General features: G+C 37.0%; 2 protein-coding genes across 3 annotated transcripts in view; one reads left to right on the top strand and one right to left on the bottom strand.

Moving 5' to 3' along the window:
• TMEM255B (transmembrane protein 255B) overlaps positions 1 to 9,389 on the top strand; it is a 78,316-nt gene extending 68,927 nt beyond the window's left edge. For both annotated transcript variants that reach the window (XM_087967243.1, XM_087967242.1), the window contains exons 7-9: positions 1,861 to 2,020; positions 8,051 to 8,194; positions 9,115 to 9,389. In XM_087967243.1, coding sequence (XP_087823369.1) covers positions 1,861 to 2,020; positions 8,051 to 8,194; positions 9,115 to 9,282 — 472 coding nt within the window. In that variant the 3' untranslated portion in view covers positions 9,283 to 9,389. The remainder of the gene's footprint in view (positions 1 to 1,860; positions 2,021 to 8,050; positions 8,195 to 9,114) is intronic.
• Positions 9,390 to 15,631: 6,242 nt separating this feature from the next.
• Positions 15,632 to 25,472, bottom strand: part of GAS6 (growth arrest specific 6) — a 42,042-nt gene continuing 32,201 nt past the window's right edge. The window contains exons 11-15 of the mRNA XM_087967236.1: positions 24,416 to 24,580; positions 22,267 to 22,423; positions 20,831 to 21,003; positions 20,309 to 20,537; positions 15,632 to 16,159 (exon numbers count right to left, since the gene is read on the bottom strand). Of these exons, the coding sequence (XP_087823362.1) occupies positions 16,008 to 16,159; positions 20,309 to 20,537; positions 20,831 to 21,003; positions 22,267 to 22,423; positions 24,416 to 24,580 (876 nt within the window). The 3' untranslated portion in view covers positions 15,632 to 16,007. The remainder of the gene's footprint in view (positions 16,160 to 20,308; positions 20,538 to 20,830; positions 21,004 to 22,266; positions 22,424 to 24,415; positions 24,581 to 25,472) is intronic.

Genomic DNA, 25,472 nt, shown 5'->3' with positions numbered 1-25,472 from the left:
GTATTACACCCTTCTAAATGTCATTATATTAAGCAGGAGTTTTCTAGATTGGGTGGAAATAAAATTAAGTTGGTGCATTTCACCATAACTGGTGGTAAGAGTTGCTCCTTCCCATCTTTCATAAGGCACCAGGCTAGAGAGAAGGAAACTATGAATTAAAGTCCCTCCTTAGCCACGAAAGTCAGCTGGGTGCTTTTGCAGCCAACCCACCTCTCAGGGTTGCTGGGAAAATAGGAGGAAGGTGTGTTGGATATATTTGTCACTTTGAGTTGTTTGTAAAAACAATAAAGGCGGGGGAAATTATTAAATTAAATTAATAAGAATTAAAACCGGCTTCTGTCATTAATTATCAGCTTTTCCCTTGTCCAAAATAGAAAATCTAAATGCATTTTGCTTTGGATCAAAGTTAGATAAGTATGGGAAAGCACTTTCACTGAAAAAGTAACAACAAATAATAAACAAATAAACTTGAATGACTCTATAATTAAGGGAAAGGTTATTCAAATTGTTGGATTAACATTTTTGTTACGATAGTAGTTTATACATTTATTGATTTATCCAATCTATATGGCCACCAAATGACTCAGAGCAGTGAACAATGTTAGAATACAACAAAAACAATTGTAAACATTACAAAAGTTAAAATACAAAGTGGCTGAGCAACGTCAACTAAAATCATGAGCACAACCAATACGCTGATCCCTGTACTCTGTAAACCCCAGGCATAGAAACATGTCTTCAGAGCCTTAGGAGAGGCCAGCAGGGTTGGGTCCATCCTCATCTCCTGGGTGCTATCTGAGAAAAGACATGACTTCTAGGCATGTCAACTAGCGTCCTCTATTCAACAAGAGTCAAAGCAGGTCCATCCTGCCAGACCAGATCAGAAGAGTAAAACAATTGGGGAGGGATGGTTCCTCAAGTAACACAGTCCAGTGGTGGGATTCAATTTTTTTTAGTACCGGTTCTGTGGACGTGGTGTGGCTTGGTGGACATGGCTTGGTGGGCATGGCAGGGGAAGGAGACTGTAAAATCTCCATTCCCTCCCCACATCTGGGGGAAGGTTACTGCAAAATCCCATTCCCTCCCCACCCCACTAACCTGCTTTCCAGCTCCATTCTCCTGTACAGGGCAACAAAAGAAGACTCAGCTGGGACTCGGGAGGCAGAGAATAGATGAAGGTGGCTGGCCAGTCAAAGGTGGTATTTGCCGGTTCTTCAAACTACTCAAAATTTCCACTACCGGTTCTCCAGAACTGGTCAGAACCTACTGAATACCACCTCTGACCCGGTCCCAATCCACAAAGACCTTTAAAAGTGACAACCAGTACCTTGAATTACATTTGGAAGGGTATTGGCAGCCACTGTAGTTCACAGAACATTGGGGTACCTGTACTGAATACCTGGCAGCATGTACTACTCGCATTGCTTCATTCTGCGCCAGTTGAAACTTGCAGGTGCTCTTTAAGGGCAGTCCTGTGTAGAGCGCATTCCAGTAATCCAGAAAAGAGGCCACAAGAGCATAACGGTAACAAAGATTTCACTATACAATGTTTTCCAGCGTAAAAATGTGGACTTTAAACAAATGTATTCCTCCTTAAAACTAAAAATGTTTTCGCGTTCTTTGTATTTGTCTCATTAAAAATAAAACATATTTAGCACCTTGCTATAGTTTTTAATCCTAGGCATCTTGCCAAGTTACCCAGACAGATATTGTTAAAGGGGGGACAGGAAAAGAAGGAATTAGTACATTCCAACAGATGTGATTTCAAAGGAAGAACTACAATAAGAGAGAAGGGACAAGGCTGGAATGGCACCATTTTGCTTTTCATCAGGTGTTAAAGCTCTGATGTCCTGTTTCCAGCTCAGAACACTCTACCAGCTATTATGAATTCCTTGGGGTGAGCAGCTGTCAAGATGTGGTTCACCTCTACCGACTGCTTTGGTCATCCACCATCTTGAACATCATTGGCTTGTTCCTCGGCATAATCACAGCAGCCATACTTGGAGCCTTTAAAGATGTGGTAAGTGTGCTGTCCAGCCAGTATATAGTAATGGGAATTGAGAAAGTTAAGTTAGAATAGGGAGCTGTCCCCTTAAGGGAATGCTTCATGGCAAATGTAGTCAGTGCATCCTGGGAAATGTAGTCCATGACATGTAGTCACATCTGTAATCCTGATTGGTCACTGAATTGAGCCTGGCTGGGTTGGGGGAGGTTCCTTCACCCTTGCTCGGACCCCAGCATCGTGCTGGCGTCTCTCCTTTTTGCTCCACCACTATGGGATGAAAATATCACTATCCTTTCACACTAGGAAGTCAGTTATGCAAAGATTTGGACATTGAGATGAATCTCAATGTAACCATGTGTTATATATGAGGATACCTGATGAACCAATAAAGAAACTTTGTATGGATGCTTTGTAGAGTTATCTGTCTGTCTTTATACATTCAGCCAGTAATTATAAAGGACAGAATTCTTGCTAGCATGTTCGTGTTATCCTGGCAAAATAAAATATGAATATGCAGTACTTTGGACTTGCATCCAGAGTATGAATGACATGTCCTAAATTTATACTTATACGTCCCTTCTTAGAAGCCTGGTTTCCTGGGATGGCTGAAGTGACCAAAGAAAAATATGTGTTTGAATTAAATAGTTGCTATGTGTACTCACATAGCTCAGAATTACCTTATGGCACCCTGGAGGGACTCAAAATATAATGCCACTTTAAAATTAAATCTAATCCTGGTGACCATGGATAGACTGTGTTCATATTGTTTTCTTGTCAACAATGTCTATGTGATTGGCCATTATTTTCTTCAAGGACATTTACATTTTTGAGTCACTTCCTTGTGTTCTGGATGCATAAAAACAATTTCTAAGGACAGATTTCATAAGATACTTCATAGATCTGATTAATTGTCCATAAAACCAAAACCAATTGAAGCAAGATTCATGCTCTGTCTGTTACTGATTAAATAGCTAACAGTATCAGTTATAATTTGACTAATTTAAAAAGTACAATTTGAGGTAAGTCTTGTCATCTTATGACGACCTAGAGATGCTGCATGTATATTGCCATTAATCTCTTCATTAATGCTTAATTTAGAATTTGAAGGATGGATACCTAAGAATGAAAACATTAAGGGAAATACCAGGACAATAACAAATCTTGAAAAAAGTTTATTAATATTTCCCCCCAAATATACTCACAGTATTTGGGGTCAAGGGTTTGACCCCAGTCAAGTGAGCCCAATGGAGGGGAAGGTTTCTGGAACTCAACTCACAAAGAAACTGTGTAAAGAGGCAAAGCATATAGCCATTTTCCCCACTTCCCCTTCCTTTATAATGCTCATCCCAGGGGTGGGATAATTAACAAGAAGACAATTAGTTTGTACATTCATTGGAGAGGAAGGGATTACAAGAGAGTAAGCAGGGACACAGTGAAGAAAACACCCTGAAAGCAATGCACTAGTGCTATCCTTTGCCTGGTTGTTTTCTTTTTTTTATTTTTCTTTTTTTTAATTTTTTTTAATTTTTAAAAACAAACATACACATACAAAACATAAAAACATAAAACCATCTTCCATTTTATATACATACAGTGTGTCAGTTGGTTACATATCTTTTGTGCTATCCTTTTGTAGTCATTTACTCACAACTTACATCAGCCTTCACATTGTCGAACTAACATATGCTTATATATTTATCAGTTATTAATCATCCATGACTAAACTATTTATTCCATCATTTTATCCGAGATGTTCCAAGTTTTATCTTAAAATTTGTGTTATACTTTCAACCAATGGTTATATATATCTATATTATGTTTTATATCAGTCTATTAAATTTCTATCATAAAATTATCTAGTCTATTACTTTACCATGCCTTTTTATCCAACCATTGATAAAACAAATCCCATATCATATAAAATTGCTTGTCTTCTTGTTCTCTAATTTCAAATGTCAGTTTACTCATTTCAGCACAGTCCATAATTTTTTTGATAACTTCCTCCTGCATAGGTATTTTGTCATTTTTCCAGTTCTTCACAAATACAATTCTAGCCGCTGTTAAAACATTTGCAATCAAATATTTCAATTCTTTATTGTATATGTCCGGTATGACTCCCAATAAAAACATCTCTGGTTTAAAGTCTATATGTTGTTTTATCATTTTTTTCCAAATTAGGAGGACAAATAAAGCATTAGTGTGAAACTGATTAGGGTCTTGTCCATTTCAGATAGCAGCACAAGGGTTGGTGGTGTTTCCTAATCAACTAATTAAGGTTATAGAGTTGAGTGTCTTTCGGTTAGCATTTTTTAAGGGAAGTGCTGCCCTGTAAAGAAAAGCTGGTCAGAAAGTGATAGCTTGTTTAAGCAATCTCTCTGCTGGAGGGGCAAGAGGTTAAAAAAAACAAGTCAGGTACAAGACAGTGCATTAGATTTATATTATATCTTCCCTCCAATTTTAACTCAACTCCAGAAGGTTGATTGTGTGGGCACCTAGGCAGCAGCCCAAAGTTAGCCACTAAGCTTCCTGGCGTGCAGGGGAGAGTGGAGTCTATAGTCCTACCTTACCTTCTGAATGACACAACATATATCATGAGCATGAGCATCTTCTGTTTGAAGTTCTGCCTCTCATCTTTATTCTGCAGCACTCATAACGGTTGGAGGAGAGGTGAGAAAAAGATGAAAGGCATTCATGATGTACCTAGAATCTACAATGTCTATGCATTGTGGAATCTATAGATGCCAATATATCTCATGTATAGCAAAGCTCATTTGCTCCAGCTCATTTGCTCCAGAAGAATGTATGGTTCAGTTAGCAAACTGAGAATGTGGCAATGAAATTAGTTCAGGAACTGTAAAATGAAAAAAAATCAAAATGAAAAACAAACGTTAGCTTCCTCACTAGATTAAAATAACCTAGCTGGATGCAGAATGTTTACATTTCCTAGGTTTTTCTGTTTACAGTAATTTTCACCTAGTCATCTTAATTAAATCTCACAAAGCTGCTTATTTAGATTTCATGCAATTGAGAGACCAATCATCTTTGTTACCTTGAACAGGACTATCATATCTGAGCTGCCAAAATCTTAATGCCCCCTACATAGTGGAAAATTAGAGTTTTCTCTATTGGTCTGCTGCCTTTTATGGATGTCCAGACTTTTTGCAGCTCAGATAGAGTAAATCTATTTTTATTTAATATACTAGCGACATCAATTGAATATGCACTAAATATTCTTCAAGTTAGTTTCTTTGGAAAACACGATTTTCAGTGCTTTGGGGCATTGCCTTTTTAAAGAAAAATTTCTAAGGAATTGTAATAAGTACATGTAATTGTCTAATAGGGCTGTGCAGCATTTGGAATTTGAAGTCTACTACACACTTCTATCCAGCTGTCATCCTTGTGTAGTACATATGCTAAAATTTATAATGAGTTCTCTGCTGGTCATATTTTTTTAAATAGCTTTTATTAAAAGATTTGTATTAAAAATGTACATGCACAATAAGAAATACATTCAAAAATGTAAAAGGACATAGAAAAATGAAAAAGAATGGAAAGAGCAGAAAAGATTTATAGATAGATGATGGATAGATAGATAGATAGATAGATAGATAGATAGATAGATAGATAATAGATAGATAGATGATATATGGTATTCAGCTTTGTTCGGGTGTTTTCCCACGTCATTATAGTTGTGCTTTTAAAGTTGTAGCAACGTTTCGGCAGAATCTCATCTGCCATCATCAGGCTTCTGTATAGTATTCATCTGTGAGTCAGACTTTCACAGCCGTTTCTGTTTTAAATTTGGGGCTAGCCTACTGCTGTGCCAGAATGGTTTTTTTCTTCATCCTGATTGGTTGGGAGTCTTGGTCTGTGTTTATTGGTCTTGGAGTTTGCTGTGTTCTGCTTGATTGGTGTTTCTAATATCTTCTGTCTGTCTTGTAGCTTTTTTTAATCTTGATTGGCTGGCAACATTGTGTTTCCTGTATGGGAGGCTTTTAGTGCGGCTTCACTCCGAGTAAACAGACGGCTATCATTTATTAGGAAGCTAGGTTTCATCTGGGTGCCTGGTTGGGGTGTGTTTGAGCTGGAGGTATCGGGGGAGTCTGTTTGTGCCCAGGTGTTTGGCTGGCTTGTGGTGTGGAGATTTCTTTGTTTGAGAGTGCAGGCTTCCAGATAATTGACAGTCTGGTGGAGTCATCTCTTCTATTCATGTTTTCAGGTCTTTTTTTCAATCTCTATGGCTTCTTTGATAATTCTGTAGCTGGGGTTTTCTATAGTGGCTAGGGTTTTGGTGCCATTGAAGTTGATGCTATGGCCTGTGGCTTTCATGTGTTGGACTAGTGAGGAAGTGTGTTCCAGCTTTTTTACTGCATTTTTGTATTCATCTAGGTGGGTACTTATTCTTCTATTGGTCTGTCCAATGTATGTGGCAGGGCATGATGCACAGGGGACTTCGTATATGCCTTGGTTTTCCAGGTCAAGTTTATCTTTGGGGTTTCTTAGGATGGCTGCTATTTTTCTGTCTGTTTTGAAGGCAGTCTTGATGTGATGCCTGTATAGTACCTTACTGATTTTGTCTGTAGTTCCTCTTATGTAGGTCAGAACAGCTGTTCCATAGGTCTGTTCATTTTCTAGGTCTCCATTGTGTCTCAGTGTGTTTTTGTGGATCAAGCCAGTGATTTTGCTTTTGTGGAAGCCGTTGGCTGTCAGTACTTTAGTCAGGGTGCATAGTTCAGTCTTTATGTGTGTCTTGTCTGCCAAAAATAGCAGCCATCCTAAGAATACTATACAGAAGCCTGATGATGGCAGATGAGATTCTGCCGAAACATTGCTACAACTTTAAAAGCACAACTATAATGATGTGGGAAAATACCCGAACAAAGCTGAATACCATACATATAAATACCCACAAAAACTTAAGAAAACAACTATATATATATAACTTCTGATCTTCCTCTTGGCAGTTTTACACGCAATTCTAGTCAAATTTAAAATTACATCATAACTCTCTGCTGCTCATAGAGTTTTATCCTCCATGGAATATGCATGGGTTGCTATTTTCTAGAACGGACTGTGCCAACAATGTAATTAGCATGGATAGTGGGGTGTAATTAACATAAAACATGGTTGCTCACAGAAATATCTTGCACTTTTGGTTGGCATTGCATACCGAGCAATCAGACTTCACGTTTATTTAAAAGTTTGACAAAGTTATCCTATAAATGCTCATGCAATTATTAATGTGGACAATTTTATGAAGTATTTATATTTGCAAAGTGGGGTATGGAAATAAATGACTGTTTAGCAGACACAACTCAAGATTTGCTAGGCAACTGAAAGAAAGGCAGCTTAAAGCAGTTATGTACTGCTGAGTTGGACTTTTTACATAAAAATCCACTCTTGGCAGAAAGCAACTGCCAAATTGCCTCCCAAGTCTATAATATCCAAGTTTGACAGTTACCATAGTTAACCTGGAATACTGTAGTTGTAATTCCCTAACTATGCCTGAAGCATTGTCTTGAATGTTTCTTCTTGCCTGTATGAATAGAACACAAAAGGTAGGATTGTATTAGAAACAAATGATCAAAAGACAACTGAAGGAAACCAGCTTTTTTTTCTGCTAGATGTTGGCCTACAGAACCCACTAACTCATTGTTTCTCAACCTTGGCAGCCTTAAGATGGTGGACTTCAACTTCCAGAATTCCCCTCCCAATCTTAAAGCAGTCAAGTTTTGTTCTAACAGTGTGCTGCCCCGTTGTGTTGTGTGGATTTTTGCAGTCTTAGAAAAGAGAATTTGCCAACCCCAGTCAGCTAGTTTTACGAGTTCCAAATAAAAGCAGGCTTGTTGCCAAAACAGTGGACTTTTAAATGGGATAAAATAAAGATTGATTTCTCTTTTTAAAAAGCTTTCATTTGCCCATCTGCACAAATGGAATGGTATATTATTTGGGAAGGTGTGATAAATGTATCAAGGGAAAAAAGTATTCAGTATTGAAATCAGACTTGGAGAGGAAGTAAAATTGATGCATCTCTTGCCATTGCAGGTTCCTGTTTCCCAAATTGCCTTCAGCTCTGCTCCGCCACCACAGATCCTTTACAATCCTGCTCAGCAGATCTTGACATATGCTGGATTTTGTCCTTCAGCAACTTCTGTTCCTCATTATCCTTCCTATCATCTGCCCCTTCAGGTAGAGTGCAGGAGGTGGGCCAATACATCTAGCATTCACAGTGGCATCCTGGATTGGTTTTATAATGGGGAATTTTGTGTGTGAATCTATGGGTACATATTGGCTACTCTAATCCAAACCTGGGCGATGAGTATCGGGCGGACAAAAGAGCTCCTTTTCATATGTGTGTGTGTTATCAGGAATATCTTTTGCTACCACAGCTTAACATTTAGCATTTCTCAAGCTTAACAATTTGAATAGTCTGGCTGGTAATTCTAGGAATTAAAGTCCTCACATCTTAAAAGATGCCAGTCTTGATAAACATGGATTTTATAAGGTCAACAGAAATGGGTTTGTGCAGACAAAGAATCAAAACAAAGCAGATAAATCAGAGTTTTGTTGATATTGAAAGCTAACACAGACAATGTTTACAGATTGTGTTAAGCCAAGAGTTACCCTACTTTACCAATGGTCCTTGGACAAGACAAGAACAAGCAGAGTCAATCCTGAGGATAAGCACAAGCTTGTTTGTTTGCTTTATTGCTTCTGGCAATAGACAAAGAATTGGGCCAAGGATTAAACTAACCATAACCTTGGGATTCTGGATTTAAATAACAACAATAAGATATAATTAAAATAACCAAAGATTTACCAACTTAAAAAAATATTTTCAAACTGTGCTTCCTTATATACAAATGTGTCTCAATCCTTCCTTTTGTTTGGCTGGGTTCTTATATCATCACTACACCAAAATAAAATAAAAAACATTATGGCTTAGACTTGAGAATAACTGTAGGTTGAAGTAGGTGCATGTGTATGTGTATAAAACTTTGCAGTGGCAAATCCAGAATTTGGGGCTTAGAAATTAAGAAGTATATCAACATACATTTACTGTTTTACACTTCAGCTTCATTGCAAGCTTTTTCTTTGTCTTGGTGCAGCCTACCGGCAATTTCCCAACATCTTCGTCTACTGATGTATCTTTAGCTGATGACCCCCAGCCACCTTCTCAGGCCAGCTGTAACCATGGGGTGCCTCCTAATGCTCCTCCATTATACACATCAGCCTATTTCTTGTCAGGTGAAAAGCCTCCACCGTACGTACCGTAGCCAATAGATTATTATCCACCTGTTTTTGAAAAATAAAATAGCTTTGGCAGTGAGAACAATGTGTGCTGACTAGATTAGCTTCCATTCATTAATGTCATTTTGTGTGGCATTGTATTTCATCATTTTAAGTCTCAGTGTTAGAATGGAAAATGGGCAGCATAAATATAACCAAATAATTCATAAAATCAATGTCAATTGGCTATCAGGTTATTTCCAGGAATATCAAGTGATTTTTTTTCCCCTCACCTCAAGAAAGACATCTTCTCTGACAGAGTTAGTTGAGATTTATGTCTGGTTAAACTTAAAATATTTTTTTAAAAATAGTATGATTTCTCTTATTTACCAAGGAAAACCTTTAAACTGATTTACTTCTCATATAACTTCTATTAAATCCTCATAACTAAGAAAATCTGCCAGAAAAATGGCATTTATTTTCAAATGCATCTTTCAATAACAGTCATTTCTATAAGTGTTTTCCCTATATATACATTTGTATGCAATTTGTGACCTGAGATTTGTATTACAATATCTAGAGAAGAGCAGAATCCCCAAATTATAATGCAATCTAGATATTCATTCAATTACCCTTTAAAATGTGGACCAAACCAAATTGCCCAATTTTCCTGAGGCAGAACTATATATTGAGTTGTACTCAGGATCAGCTATAGTAATAAATAAGATTAGTCAAAACCAAAATAATATCCCTACATCCACCCAGATAGTTTAGCAATGCAGATGCACATTTGTTTCTTAGGTGGTTTAACTCTAACAACCGGTAGAATGCAAGGTTTATCTATCTTTTTTATTTTATTATGCAAAATCAACAATTTGGTGATTTATCTCCAGTAAAAAATTACCTAAATTTATCATTCATGACTTCAGCTTTGTTTGGGTATTTTCCCACGTCATTATAGTTGTGCTTTTAAAGTTGTAGCAACATTTCGGCAGAATCTCATCTGCCATCATCAGGCTTCTGTATTGGAACACAATACTAGAAGCCTGATGATGGCAGATGAGATTCTGCTGAAACGTTGCTACAACTTTAAAAGCACAACTATAATGACGTGGGGAAATACCCAAACAAAGCTGAATACCATACATGTAAGTACCCGCAAAAACTTAAGAAATATATATATATATATATAATTTGTTTTCGTAGATTTTCACGGGTACAGGTATGTAGGTCTAGGTGTGTTCGGGTCTTTTCCCGTGTAAGATTAAGAGTATTTTGGCGACGTTTCAGCGAGGTCCCACTCGCCATCCTCAGGCTGGTGCTTTCGGCTTCGTGCCAGTGCAAGCAGTGTGTGAGTGCAACCAGCCCAGCACACCAGCCCCCACCACCAGTATTTATAGAGAGATGGCAGCTCTGATCACACACTGCTTGCACTGGCACGAAGCCGAAAGCACCAGCCTGAGGATACATATAGCCAACTGTCTTAGGAAAGACATATATACATATATATACATACATATACATATACACATATACATACATACATACATATATATACATACATACATACATACATACATACATACATACATATATACACACACACACACACACACACACCCAACTGTCTTAGGAAAAGAGGTGTTTCTCTGTTTTTCTGCTTATTCAATATCTGCTTTTGGGTAAAGATGTCTTCCAAGATTGTGGCAATTATTTTACAATAAAATATGTACATATTTTTCATATTTTCAGGGTATGCCTTTTATCCAAAGGAGGGATAAATAATTTAATCTAGTATAATTTAGGTTTCTCCCCTTCCCCACCCCATGGTACTATATTGAAATGGACTATATTTTAAATATTTGGATTTGTTCTCCTTGTCTGAATAGTTTGTGTGGTCTAGGAATTAATACCGCCAGAACTAAAGTTATTCTTTCTGCAAACTGCAGACTCAGCCAATTAATAAGTGGGCACAAGAAAGGACATCGTAAAAGGAATCTGTTGGGAAGAGGAGGATTTGGGGTTCACCAACTGTTCCTTCTCTCCATTGCCTGTTCCTAGCTTAAAAACACTCATGTTGTCAAGGTCTCAGAAGGCCATGGGAGATACAACAGTAGTAGGGTTTTGTTGTCTTCCAGTCAATTGTGTCCAATTCTCAGAAACTTGCTGGACAAGTTCCTGCAGTTTTCTTGGCAAGGTTTTTCTTCAGAAATGGTTTGCCATTTCCTAAGGCTGAGAAAAAAATAACTGGCTCATGATCACCAAGCAGGCTTTAGGTAGACTAGAACATGGGTCACCAATCTTTTGGATCTCAGGGACCACTAAATTCATAATTTTAAATCCCATGGACCACTAATATAATCTGCCTAATGACTGGCTGGGTGAGCGTAGCTAGGTGGTCGTGTGATGGGTGGGTATGGCCAACTCGATGTCACACATCGAGGGGCGTCTCACCGAGCTCTACTGACCCCTCCCAACCACTCCTCGCCTGCCTCCCAGGCTCCTTAGGGCCACAGCAGGAAGCAGTTGTTGGAGATAAGCAGCCACCACGAGAAACAGTTGGCCAAACAGCTGGCTCAGTTCAAATTAGATCTGACTGAGGAGGCTCATCAGAAGCACCTTACTGAGGACTACAAGCATAGGCTTTCCAAGCAGAGGGAAGACCTGAGGGAGTGCAAGGGAGTGGAGGCTCAGCGGGCTGAGATGGTCAGCCAGTTCCAGGCCATGATGCAATTCCACTGGAACAAGGCCCTCTGGCTCTTCGTCACCAGTGGCGCTTCCCTCCAGCCTTCACCCAAAGCTCAGCACCAGGAGGCTGAAGCGGACCCCAAGTTGGAATTTCTACCCCCCTCCGAGCCGCACAAAAAGACCCAGAGGGAGGAAACTCTCTGCAGCAACACAAATGTTCATTGCACGTGTCCAGCCCAGGGGGCATAGTTTGAAGATCCCTGATTTAGTGCAATATAAAAAATGCAAATAATTTTTCTGTGGACCACCAAAATTTTCTTGTGGACCACTGGACTACAGCTCACAGTCTCCCAGTTTCCAGCCTGATGCTTTAACCAGTACACCTCTCCTAGGAGATTATTAGGGCTTGCAAAATCAGAAGGTTATTATCAACAATAACAGAAATGGCTGAGAAAATATTTGCACAATCTGAAATAAAAAGGATTCAGATCAGCACAATCTGAAATAAAAATTAGGATTGGGGAAAAATTACATAAAATCATAGCCCTGAAGAAATAGATTTCCCAAATATCATTAGTAGTCAGTATTACCAGCCTTTTTTCCTATATTGTTATATATTTATAAGCTAATAACATTTCTCTGAACAGGCTAAATAAGGAGAGATATATGCTTGTCACTATTTTCTTTTTAATTTATATAATAATACCTAATACCATAATTTAAACACATATTTTAAAGCTTAAAAACACTTAATTATCTGACAATGTTTCTCAACCTTATGAACTTGATGTGTGAACTTCAACTTCCATAACTCCCCAGCCACTTGGCTAAGGAATTATGGGAGTTAAAGCCCACACATCTTAAAGTTCACCAAGTTAAGAAAAACTCATCTATAATATGCAGTCAATTCTGAACCTTATATAACTCATTACAGGCAAGAACATTTATAAACAAGGAAAGGTTGCTTTCGTGAATGCTAGAAAACAACCAAGCTCAGAGAGCAGTAAGGATTCCTCATTTCAACCCTGAATTCAAATATTTTATTAGTTCTGATCTGGTATAATGGGGATTCTGGAACTTGTTCTTTAAAGTATCTGCTTTAAACGAATGTTTAACTGAGTAGCAACAATTCCGTTGCATGAAGGGGCAGTGGAAATATTTTTAGAATGAAGTAATTTGGGACAATTAAAACTATTTTATAAATAATTTAGCGCTTTAAGATATTTCTGACCACACTGAACAAACCAATATAAAGGGCAATTTCTATTCCTAGACAGGGTGTAGTCCTGGGAAAAGAAATTTAAGTAGTCTAGCTCCTAAAGTAAGATGATTAATAAAAGTCTTGGAATCTGCTTGGGACTAGACAGAAACCCATATAACGTGTGGGATATTTTGTATGATACTTGCTCCAATGTAACAAGCCTGAAAAAACAAAAAACTAGATTTGGGGCAGAATGTAAGAAGAAAAACTCAACCATAACTATTTGTTAGCACCCTAGTGACAGTACTTAGCTTCCTATCTACTACAGAGTACAGACTGATAGTCTTCAAACATACATGAAGTATTATAGGCAGTGTTAAAAGAGATGGCTAAAACCAATCAGCTGAAGGATGCCTCAGTGTGTGTAAAGGCCATAGTGTACTGTATTTTCAGACAATGAAAAAACTAGAAAGGTTCCTTATCTTGTATACCTAACAGCTTAAATAACTTAAACTTGAGCCAGGTCAAGTATCTCAAAAGACTGAATTCCCTAGTTTCACATCTCTATTCCAGATCTACATCATCTGAGAGCAAATTAGGAGACAGAAATTCTAGAACACCAGCAGAGTAGAAAAAGTGGCAGATATTAGAATTAGTAAATCCTATTCTCTATATGCTGAAATTTCAAGCTCAATTGGAGCTTAGCTACAGGATTTATGGTCTCAGTCAAGGCAGCTTTTCCAATCATGTTGCAAATATTACCACATAGTTATGCTCTTTATATTTTCAATGAAAAAGGAGGAAAATCTAGTGATATATATTTGTAGGCATGTCTATGTACGTGCATGAAGGGAGAATACATGAATGAATGTGGGATAAATGCCATGTGTCTAAATAAAATCCTTTAAAAATGTTTTTGTGGGCCTCTTCTTATATACAGAAAAATAGCATCACAAAATGACTTGATATAAATAGGATAACCAACATTTTCAGCACTTCAGAAAGCATCCAAAAACAGGTGATAAATCAGAGGACTACACATATATTACTACAAATATATATGTATGTTTTGGGAAAAACTTAAACATCACCTTTTTCTTCCCCAGTGCAATACTGCTAGTCTAGTTTGTCAAGCAATCCAATTTATAAGCTGCTAATGTTATAGTGACATAATGCTATACTATAGTACTTTGTAACTACTCCCATAGAAAAACATATATTGCTTTACTCCTATATTTTTTCAGCTTTTGATGGGGTACATTTGAAAAAATGCTGTTATATTGGGATTGAAAAGCAAAAGTCCTGGGGCAAATAGCTTTCCCAATCATAGAAAAAGGCAAACATATTCTGAAATAAACACAAATAATCTGAACAAACAGCAGCATGCTGATGTAATAACTTAGGAACAGCAGGATAGACATGGGCTAAAGAAAAATTCAAGATAGCCAAGCTTGTTACATTTTCCAGATTAATTTCTTAATGGGGTAGTTATCTGTAGCATATTAAGACTTTATAACGTCAACCTGTTTTACTTTTACTGGATTCCAGGTTAGTCTAGAAAACCACTGGGTACATGGGAAAGAAAAAAGGAAGACTTGAGAGGAATACTTGAGGCATGGAGAACCCTATTCCCAGAATGTAAGAAGCTGGAAGCAGGCTGTATGGAACTCACTGGTTAAACTTGATCAATCCAGAACATGACTTCAGCTATCCTCGATGAGAGTGTTCTGCACTGTAGAGCAGAGGTCGTCAAACTTGACAGCTTTAAGACTTGTGGACTTCAATTCCCAGAATTCCTCCTCCAGTCATGTTAGCTCAGGAATTTCGGGAGTTGAAGTCCGTAAGTCTTAAACTTGCCAAGTTTGAAGACCCTTGCTGTAGAGGCTGAAATTAAACTTAAATGCTGGGTTGCCCTTTCTTTAAACACTGAACTTATCAAGTTTCAGGAAATGGTTCCTAAACTGCTTCTGCTGGAACAGACACTCTGTTTGTATTTCATGATCCTCCCTACTCTTCTGGAGATCCCAATTCTACTGGATAAAGTCAAGTTTACTTTTGCTTATTGTGAGAGAGCTAAGAGAATTGGTTTAAAGATTATAAGGAAACAGATTTAAAATCCACACCACCTTTGGAATAAGCCAAAGGAAAAAGGTGGAGCACTCCATCCTATGCTTTTGCATCCCATATGTTTGCACTGTATCCAAATAATAGCATTAGTATGAGGATTTTATTTTACAAGCCTAAATTTTCCATATTATACTTCTGACAAAGACAAAAGGAACCAAGAGAGGAGAATAGAAACCACTACTGAACATGTGGATTTAAATGTTCTTTGTTCCCTCCATAATTGCTGTTTGCCATGAAAGATTTTCTAAAACCCAAAGCCAAATTTATTACATCTAAATTAGATAAAAAAACACATTTGCTAAGCTTAAGCTTTTAATGGGAAAAAAAAGTTAAAATCTCATTGCCCGTGTTCATCTACAGTAAATGCTGTCCTTGCGTCATATAATTCAACAAAAAGTTTTATTTTTTTCATATTTTGTAAGTTAGGAAGCAGCATTAAAAAAATACATAATTATTTTTAATCTTCCAGTCCACACAAAGTAATTTACCAGCGACCATGAACTGTTTCTCAACTACTCACCTCAGAGAACAATTTGCAACTTCTGGTTATTAACATTAGTCTTTTCAACTATTTACAAATATATTACATATTTTAAATCTTCTCAAGCAAAGAAATATTTCAATAATTAACACAGTAGATCCTACATAACATCAGTGTTCAAGGGAACTATACACGCAGTGCTGGAAATCTGAATAATTTATAACTGAAATGCACATATGTTGAATACAAAAATTCTGTGTGTGTTGCAGTGGCATCTATTGACCAGTTTCTACTGGAGGACAAGAATGAGAGGTGATATCATTGGTCTTTTGGAGTGCCTCATCTAAATCCAGAGCTTGATTGTTAACTTTCACCGTCATGCAGCCATGGTAGGAAGCAGTAACTGGAGTTGAAGTGACGGGAACATCTGTGGTGTTTTTAAAACAAGGACAACAAAGGAAGACATCTTCAATAAACACTACTATCAAGCTCCTAATACTTCTTAATTTCAAAATATATAGAACAATTGTTCTTTTTAATGTTGTAAGTGATTCATGCATCTTATAACAACTATATGAACAGTTGAGCCCCATTATGAAAAGAAATATTCACAAAAAGCACCTTTGCAAATGAAGGACCAAAACTTATATCCCGGAATGAATTCTGTTTTCTTAACATTTCTACTTTAAAAATCTTCACTTTAATTTTTAAAATAAATTTTTGCTCCCCAGATAATGGATGCAGCATCCCGGTCCAAGTTCTGCTTCTTTGTACATGCACTGATGTAGAATGGATTGGAATAACATTTCCATATCTTACCAGCTTTGTCTCTCCTCTTAGACCAGGGGTGTCCAACCTTGGCAACTTTAAGACTTGTGGACTTCAACTCCCAGAATTCCTCAGCCAGCTTTGCTGGCTGAGGAATTCTGGGAGTTGAAGTCCACAAGTCTTAAAGTTGCCAAGGTTGGACACCCCTGTCTTAGACAAAAGGTTAACACACAAAACACATAAACAAACGTGACTAGCTTTGATACCCCCATTAGTTACACCATCATGACTTTTTTTTTAAACCACACCCTGCGAACAATCTCCGGGATGCGTATTTATCTCCACTGCCTTGCTGGATTCAGAAACACTGCAAGATCACAGTTTTTGTTAAAACGATGAAAGTACAAGCATTTATCATTTGCTTCCCTTGACCTCACCTGCCAATTAAGGTTTAGCCAGACAGGCAGTCCTCTACCTACGACTGTAAAGGGCATGGTGTGATGAGTTAAGCGGGAACACCTTGGTTAACGGCCCCCGCCCCTGCTCTCCCTGATGAGCAGGTTGTTAAGTGGAGCATGGAGTGCCTCAGGAGTGGGAGAGGCCCAGTACAGGACCTGCTGTGGGACTCCCAAGATCTTCCTCACCCCGAGACACCACATGCTCTGCTTGCTGCCCTTCAGAGTCCCCACAGCCCTTGGGCCTGCTTCCCTGCCCCCACCAGGTCCCCACATGCCTTGTACAAAAGTACAAAAAACTATACTTTTCATATGAAATATTGTTATCTAATCTACAGCACCCTCCCTTCTCTCCCTGAAACCAATGGAATGTAGTTTCTCCAATAGGCCTTGGGTGATATCCAAGAAGAATCAGGAAGAACTTTGCATTTATCAGGAAAAGATTACCTAGCTGGGGAAAAACAACTGAGCAATCTAATGCTTGGAAGGGGTGGGGCAGAAAACGCAAGGAAAGGCAGATATCAACTGACATTTGCATTCCACTTCTGCAGGATTCCTCTACAAACCAATGCTTGAAACTCTTGCATCTGTAAAAACTCCAGGTACTCAGAAAATAAAAGGAGCAAATAATATGCCACATTATCTGAGGAAGTCTCATAAATCCAAATATCCATGATTAATTGATAAGAATGACATAAGTACAGTATTTAAGAACCAAGGCCTTGTTTTTTTGCACTAACTGTAACAATTATTCCTTCTGTCCTCTTATATTTCTGTGTTATCCACACAAAAATCTTTTCTTTCCAAGAGCTGGTTCCCACAAATACAGACATATACACATATACACAGCATGCCTCTTTAGTACCCATTTGAAAATGCAGAGATAAATCTAAGTTTAGCTCAATAATCTGAATTTAAACAGGATCATTTGGACAGACTCTTACTACAGGCTTGATTACTGCTAATAATCAGGAGAAATGAATGAGCCCATGACATATCCCAATGTTCCTGAACATATACGTCACATATATTAAAACAGTGCCCCTCAACCTTTTGGGCATCAGGGACCAATTCCATGGAGAGAAGTTTTTCCACAGACCACAAGGGGTATAGTATCGCGTGTTGCTTGCATCCTGCAGGTGGGGTTCGCTTGTTTGCGCGAACCGGTTTTTGGCATGCCACAGACTGTGAACTTGGTGCCAGTCTGTGAACTGGGGGTTGGGGACCCCGTACTAAAAAAACAGAACTGGGCCTTCAGTAAGAATCGGTAGAATGCACCTTATTTCTACATAACTATAAGAGAATGTCTGTAATTTGATATGATTTGACAAGTTGACTTTTCTGTCACTTAATCTGTTGTTGTACAAGAGCAATCCTTAAGTAAAACTGATATTGATTTTGCAGCATCACCAACAACAAAACAACAGCAACAGTAATAATAATGGTGTTTTCCCATACAGCTTCAAATAGTCCCTGTAAAGGAGGTGGGATAGCCTGGCAGATGTTTTTGATGTTTGATAGCCATGTCCTGAGTTATTCAGTATTGATGACAGAGGAATCAGTGCAATGACAAACCATAGTGGGGAACTGAGTCTCCTTGAAAGATTCTTCTCTTGATGTTAACTACTCCCAGTCTATCATGATTGACCAGCAACCGTGTCCTGCATTGCGCCATCAATCTTTGCATAAACCTAATATTTTTACTGCCTCCGGTTATTTCTAGGCACTTGATTAACCAATCATGTGGCTAGGAGTTAAATGCCTTCCTGTAATTAAGCCATGCTATGTTGAAGTTGGTTTTCCTTCTCTTCCAGTTTTCCAAAATCATTTTGTCAATTAGAAATTGATCTTTTATTCTTCTGCTGTTTGGGCAGGGTTTTGTTTTTTTGCTTTTGGCTCGGGTGGGAAGAGCTTACTTTCAACTAGATGCTGTTGGACTACATCAGCTATCACACCAGTTAATAATATGAAAGTTGTTGGTAAGCAAGTAATTGGCCTGTAGCTGCCCTGTCCTGTCCCTTTTTCTCAATCTTTCATTATTAGGTAGGTTTTGCCAGATGTTAACCACTCTTCAATTTCATCTCCTTGCAGTATGGTTAAACTGCTTGGCAAAAAGTGAGCAAAGGTAATGCCAATGGTGATAGGCATATTGGGTGCAGTCCCAAAATAACTGGAGCACCACTTGAAAACTATCAGTATTGACAAATCACCTTCAGTCAATTGCAAAAGGTGACTTTATACAGAATTGTTTACATCCCATGATGATACCTTCAACACCATCAAACATCCACACCTGCCTAGCCAGATCCTTGGAAAGGACTCGACAGACAAAAATGCCAAATTTAGTTTCAACATCTGGCAGACTATACAACAAACTATAATAATAAAAATAATGAATGATAATGAATAGAACAAGTATATGATAATGAGAATATGAAATTAAAATAAAAATCATAATAAAAATTCTCTTTAAAGCAGTTATTTCCTTCCTTATGACCTTTCCTCAGTTTGCACCAAAAGACTGCATAACCCTAAGAGTCACCAAATGTAATCCAATGAACCATAAACACATATGGATTTTGAAAAATCTGTGTAAACTATTTCAAAATTCTGAGTCATAAGGTATCCCAAATAACCACATATCTACTGAAAAAATTGGCAGTTGCTGAAGTTACTGATCATTTGATGATAGCCATATGAAAGCATCTCTAAGCACTGTCAGGAGTGGTATTTTTTATGACCTCTGGACATCCAGCAATTGTTAATAGACTTCTGGACCATTTCCTGTAAATAACTTGCAGTGCACTGCCTGGGTATTATACAAAGAAAACATAATGTTTGGTAGTGGAATATATTTAATTGCATGAACAGCCGAATAACAACCTCTGCATCCCAAATGATCTGATGGGGCTGAATTCAGGTATTAGAATTATACAAAAAAGTAGCTAGCCTTGAAGGGAAACCTATCATCAGTTCTAATATAATGGACAAATGTTCAAGGGAACATTATTTGCTCTTCCATGACCAATATACATATTGCATGTTATATTACATTCATTTCAATTATTTCTTTGTGACTCTTTATTAAAGCCAGGCCTGAGACAGCATGAAGTATATATATTTTTTTCCTCAGAATAAAATCAAATTAAGTTGTGCTTCATTTACTTAACTTCCCAAAGGATCTAACCTACATGCTGTAATGTGTTTAAAAGCAAACAAGTCAATAGGGCTTATTATTGAGGCAGTCATACAGAAAAGATGCAAAAGAACTAATTTTCACAGGGTACCTTGTTGACCTCTCTTCTATCAATGAGCAGATCATATGCATCCCGGATGTAGCATTTAACACTCACCTGGCAGTCCTCCTACATAAGTCTTTAGAGATGACTGTAGGTAATTATCTAAAACAGACAGATAATCTTCCACTTGTGCCTGGCTTAGTTCGTTCTGTCCTGCAGTCCCATCCATAGTCAAAACTATCTGACTATTGCTGACGGAGATGTCCACCAAGTGCTCTTGTTTGTCACAAATGCTTACTGCCAGCCTGCAAACCACCGTGTTCTTCACTGCCAAGATAATAAACTGTACAGCAAGGAAATAAATAAAAAATTTGTTAATGAAATACTGATCTACTGTATTTCTGAAAAGTATTAAACACTGAAGATGTTATTATGACATATATATTGCAGTGGACAACCATTCTAAAGTATTCTATTCCCACCTCCCAAACATTTGAAAATATAGTTTTATAGTTAATCACAATGCATTTATTAATATGAAGCAGTATTTATGGAACTGTTTCATAATTTAAAATTTTCTCCTTGTATTACACGTACACATGCCTGAAGTATTTCAATACATATTTGTGTGTTCACCTGTTGCTTAAGCTTCTTTGTGGAATGATAGTCAATCAGAGCCACTGACAAAGGGACTATTGCTTTATTGCTAACAAGAGCAAAGAGCACTCCAGTATCTGTGGCTGGACGAATTAAAAGATTTACTTTTACTTCCCACTGCTTCCTGGTTTCATTGATATCAAATGGACGAGCTACAGAAAGAGAAACAGAGAGCTAAGTGCATACAGAGGGCTACTATTTTTAATACTTCAAATAATCAATCAGTAGGTTAGATTTCTCACTCATGGTAAGAACAAATGGTCATAATCACAACTTCTTCAGTCAACCTTTGTATATTGTTATCTTTTGTTATGTTATGTTGCTATGTTATATTATAATAATATTTCCATCCTTTTAACAGCTCTTTTGTTAATTTCATAAAATCACTGTGATTGCTTTGACTAGTTAAAGTCAAGATTATACTTTTTTAATCACCAAGACATCTGGATTGTAAGAACCTGGTCAATCTGCTGGGTCTTTAGGGTCCCTAATCATCCAATATCTTGAGCTGCAGGACTTAATTCTGGGTTTCTAATTAAAACAAAATAGAACAAAGAAATAAAGCTATTTTCAGTTCTATTTTACCCCAGTGCAGTATTACAGATGTAATAGTATAAAAAGCTTGCTGGCTTTTTGTACTTCTATATCTTATTTTTGTCTATTTATATGAAATATATTTATTTACCATTTCTCAGAGCAAAGAATCCTGAAGGAATTTTAAAACCCAGTAAAACTAAGGCAGAGAAAGAAAAAAGATTCAAACCTGTTCATTTAAAGATAAATATTACACTAAATGATTGGGAAAGCCAATATAAAAATTTGATGCCTGATGTAGTGCATGCTGCTAAATTTAGGGTTGTTTTTTTTTTTTAAAAAAAAAAGTTCTTTCAGCATCTCTTTACTTTCTATTTGAACATAATATTAAAATTAGAAACAATGGTGTTCTCAGAGAAGATCTGAATTGCACCTGTAATAGGTATGATATTATTCAGCTTTACAAGATGTCTATCAATCATTGGGAAGGCAAAAAACAATGAAGTCTGAATCCATTCAACATTATCAGATGTCATAAGGAAAATGAAAATTACATTTTAGGTCCTAGTGAATTTTCTCTCCAAAGTAATAGCTTATGCCATGCATTGTCTGCCAAGTTATATAGGCAGGAAAAGAGGCACATCACACCACAACAGCCAAAAGTAAGTCACCTTATATATACGATACGTGGCTTTACTTAAAAGCTATTAGATTATGCATTATACATATATTCAATATCCTTTTAAGAGTTTAGCTTTTTCAGAGTTATTTAAACATTATAATAGTGCTCTTATTTTTTTCTTCCTTCATCCATGCCTACAAGACACATTAATTTTCTAGTAAAACTTTACTTCATATAATAATTAAGAACAAGTACTTACCATAATTGAGATTAAATATAGCAAATCCTTTGCCAGGGTAGAAAGAACCTCTTCCTGCAATTGCAAAGCACTGCATCCTATCATTCGTTTGGATAGTAACGTCGTCCTTATTCTGCCAATTCCAAGCCCTCATACATCCATCTAGTCGAGGGTTAATCTAACAAAATAAAGGGAATTACCTTTCTTTGAACTGTTGATGATAATGGAATGGGGTTTAATCCCAAGTATTTTAATTTAGAAAACAATGCTTTTCAGTAACCCCAAATCTCTCTTTAATATATTGATTATATTTATACTCAATAAATATAATAAGAATATTATAAAACAACACAGGCTTAATCAACCATGATTTAACACCACTGCTGGGACATATAGTAGTGTTACATTACTTCAATGGCCTTTTTTGGTAAAAATAGATCATACAGACTTATGTAGGCTTATAGTTTAGCTGCATTGGGAATGCTGTGCTCAGTCCAACTAATCTAAAAAAGAGAACAACACTGGGAGAAAATGTTATAGCACTTCCCCTACAATCAGAAGATAAAACATGAGAGGTTTGAACTTCAGAATAGGTGGGGGAAAGGCATCTGTGAAATTTAATACATCTTATAGCATCACAAATGTAGGATGTGGATAGAAACTGACTGGCTATCATAAGCCAACCAAAACTGCTTCATGTAACAGGTAACATAAGGTATATTCTGCTTTAAGCCAAAAGGGAGGCATTTCTCTGTCACAGCTTCTCCTCTTCCATTTCTTTAAGTTAGAGAACAACATCTATGTCTGATCATCAACCAAGGTGGTCAGGTAAGAAGAGATGGCTGCAGTTGACTGCTCTTCCAAAGAAATAAAGGCAGTGGAAGGAAGGGAAGGGCAGGTGCTGTTTATGTGGTCTCTCCTGGCACCTTGTCACCTGCTGCTTTCATTGGTTCATAAGAAGCTGCAGTGTCACAAAACATGGAGAGAATAACCAGAACTATTTCTACAGGCTGTGAAAGTGTGAATCCATCTGAGTGAAGAGATTAGGTGTAGAACTGGTAGAACAGTTTGTTCGAAGAGTGATTAAAGGATTCATGAACAGGAAGGTAAGAAAATAGATTTTAATGCAGCATTATATCATTTCTTAGGTTAAGAATTGCACTTTTCCTCCCAATGATGCCATTTTAGTTTTATACACTTTCTCTCCATTTGAAGAACAATATGTATTTTTTCCATTGCTATGAGCCTGGTTTTGTAAAACCTCCTTCCATCTTTTGTAAAATCGGACATTGCTTTATGTTCTATATTTTAGAGAGGTTGGTTTGTGATTTTATTCAGTTTATTGCAAGGGTCTTCAAACTTGGCAAGTTTTAAGACTTGTGGACAAACACCCAGAATTCCTGAGCTAACATGACTGGAGGAGGAATTCTGGGAGTTGAAGTCCACAAGTCTTAAAGCTGTCAAGTTTGAAGACCTCTGGTTTATTGTTTTGATTGGATTTGTATAGACCATTCTGCATTGTTCCAGAGGGAGTACATATGGAAATGAAATGAGAATAAATAATTTTCAGTCAGAATTTTCTCAAGAAAATATTACACTGCACGATAAAATGTAAGGTTCCCTATAGTCAGCAAATTAGGTCACTGAACCTTTACAAAGTTTTCTGTGATAAAAGTTGAAAAACACGATCAGCAAGGAAGCATAAAGAAAAAAAACCTTAAAGAATGCAGAGGAGTAAATAGGCTTGCTCATAAGATATGTTGACCTACTGTCCTCCCTAAAGCTCCCAGATAAAAATAGATAAGTGAACAATACAACAAAGAAAAAAAATCAGAAGAGCAGAAAAGCCAATTTCTATAGCGTTGAGAGCAATTTTGCTTGCTTGCCATATCTCCTGAATATGTGTTCTACTGCACAAATTTACCATTGTGGTCAAAAGTGATCTGACATGAGGCTTTTAAAAAAAAATATTATATTTTTTTCCTCGTTGACAAATTATTTTATCTTACTTTATTATTATTATTATTACTTTATTGTATTATTTTATCTTACTTTGAATACAAGATGGCTCTATCCCCTTTTCCATCAGTTGTCTAGCTTTACCATAGATTATAAAATAGATATAATGTATTAAGATATAATCTATAATGCAATGAACAGTCTTACTTACAGAATGGATAAGATGATGGGTCTTGAAAGGAAGTCCTCCAACTGTTAGATTTAGAAGATAAAGTCCTCTGTCTTGAGTAAACAAATTGCCTGAGACAGCTATCCTCATAACTGCATCCTTATTGACTTTTATAACTAAACTTCTTTCCAATTCTTCAACTGATATCTGACAGGAAAAAAATCACAAAGGGATCAGGAGAGAAATATGAAAAAGCATATCATCTTCACATAAAAATATTATTCAATGAGCTATATTCAAGTCACATGGTGGCTATGAATTAGTCTTGTCTTTAGAAATACAATAGCTTTGATTTTCTCATTCAGTAGGACAACATTGCAACTTCAGAAGTGAAGCTAGGAACAAAGGGGCAAGCTGACTTATCTCAACAAAGCAGTTCCTATGAATCATTTCAAGTGAAATTCCACACATTAAAATTGAAAGTCTCATAATATTTTACATACATGTATTTGCTAACAATTACAAGACAAAACATATGATCAGTATGCATGTTCTCTCATGTTCCAATCATAAATAGAACTGGTGGGATTTAACATTTGACTATAAATTGACTATTTATTTACCAGATTTATCCCAAGCCACATCTTCCACCAAATAATTATCTGAAAACTAGGAGAATGGCTGATAAGAAGCTGTTGTACAGAAAATAATAAACAAAGGACTGCAGACAGAACGGTGCCTTTGTAGATTTTTAAAAGTTCTCCCTTCTTTCATCTTTTCCATGGGTGGATGGGAGGTTAAGACTGTGCGTATTTGAATTTCTCTGAGATAAATGTATAAAATATACGAGACAGAACGGTTCATACACACAGATGGAAATAAATTAACTTTGAAATATGTACAAGTAGCTCTTATTATCCACGATTTTGCATATATTGGTGAATTCCTTATCATCTGAAATTCCACAAACAGCTAGAGATCAAGAGGCTTTCGGTTTTTCCACCTCAGCTCTTTTGGATAACTTTTTAATTTTATCTACAAGAGAGTATATCTGAATGTCTATCAATCAAAGGAGTCTCCATTTTGCATGAATCTAATT

The sequence above is a fragment of the Notechis scutatus genome, chromosome 5 (assembly GCF_049901735.1).
Source record: "Notechis scutatus isolate UNSWTSFEM ecotype Mainland chromosome 5, rNotScu1.2, whole genome shotgun sequence".
Taxonomy (NCBI): domain Eukaryota; kingdom Metazoa; phylum Chordata; class Lepidosauria; order Squamata; family Elapidae; genus Notechis; species Notechis scutatus.
Note: the sequence above shows the minus strand (reverse complement) of the source record. Positions and strands in the feature narration are given on the sequence as shown.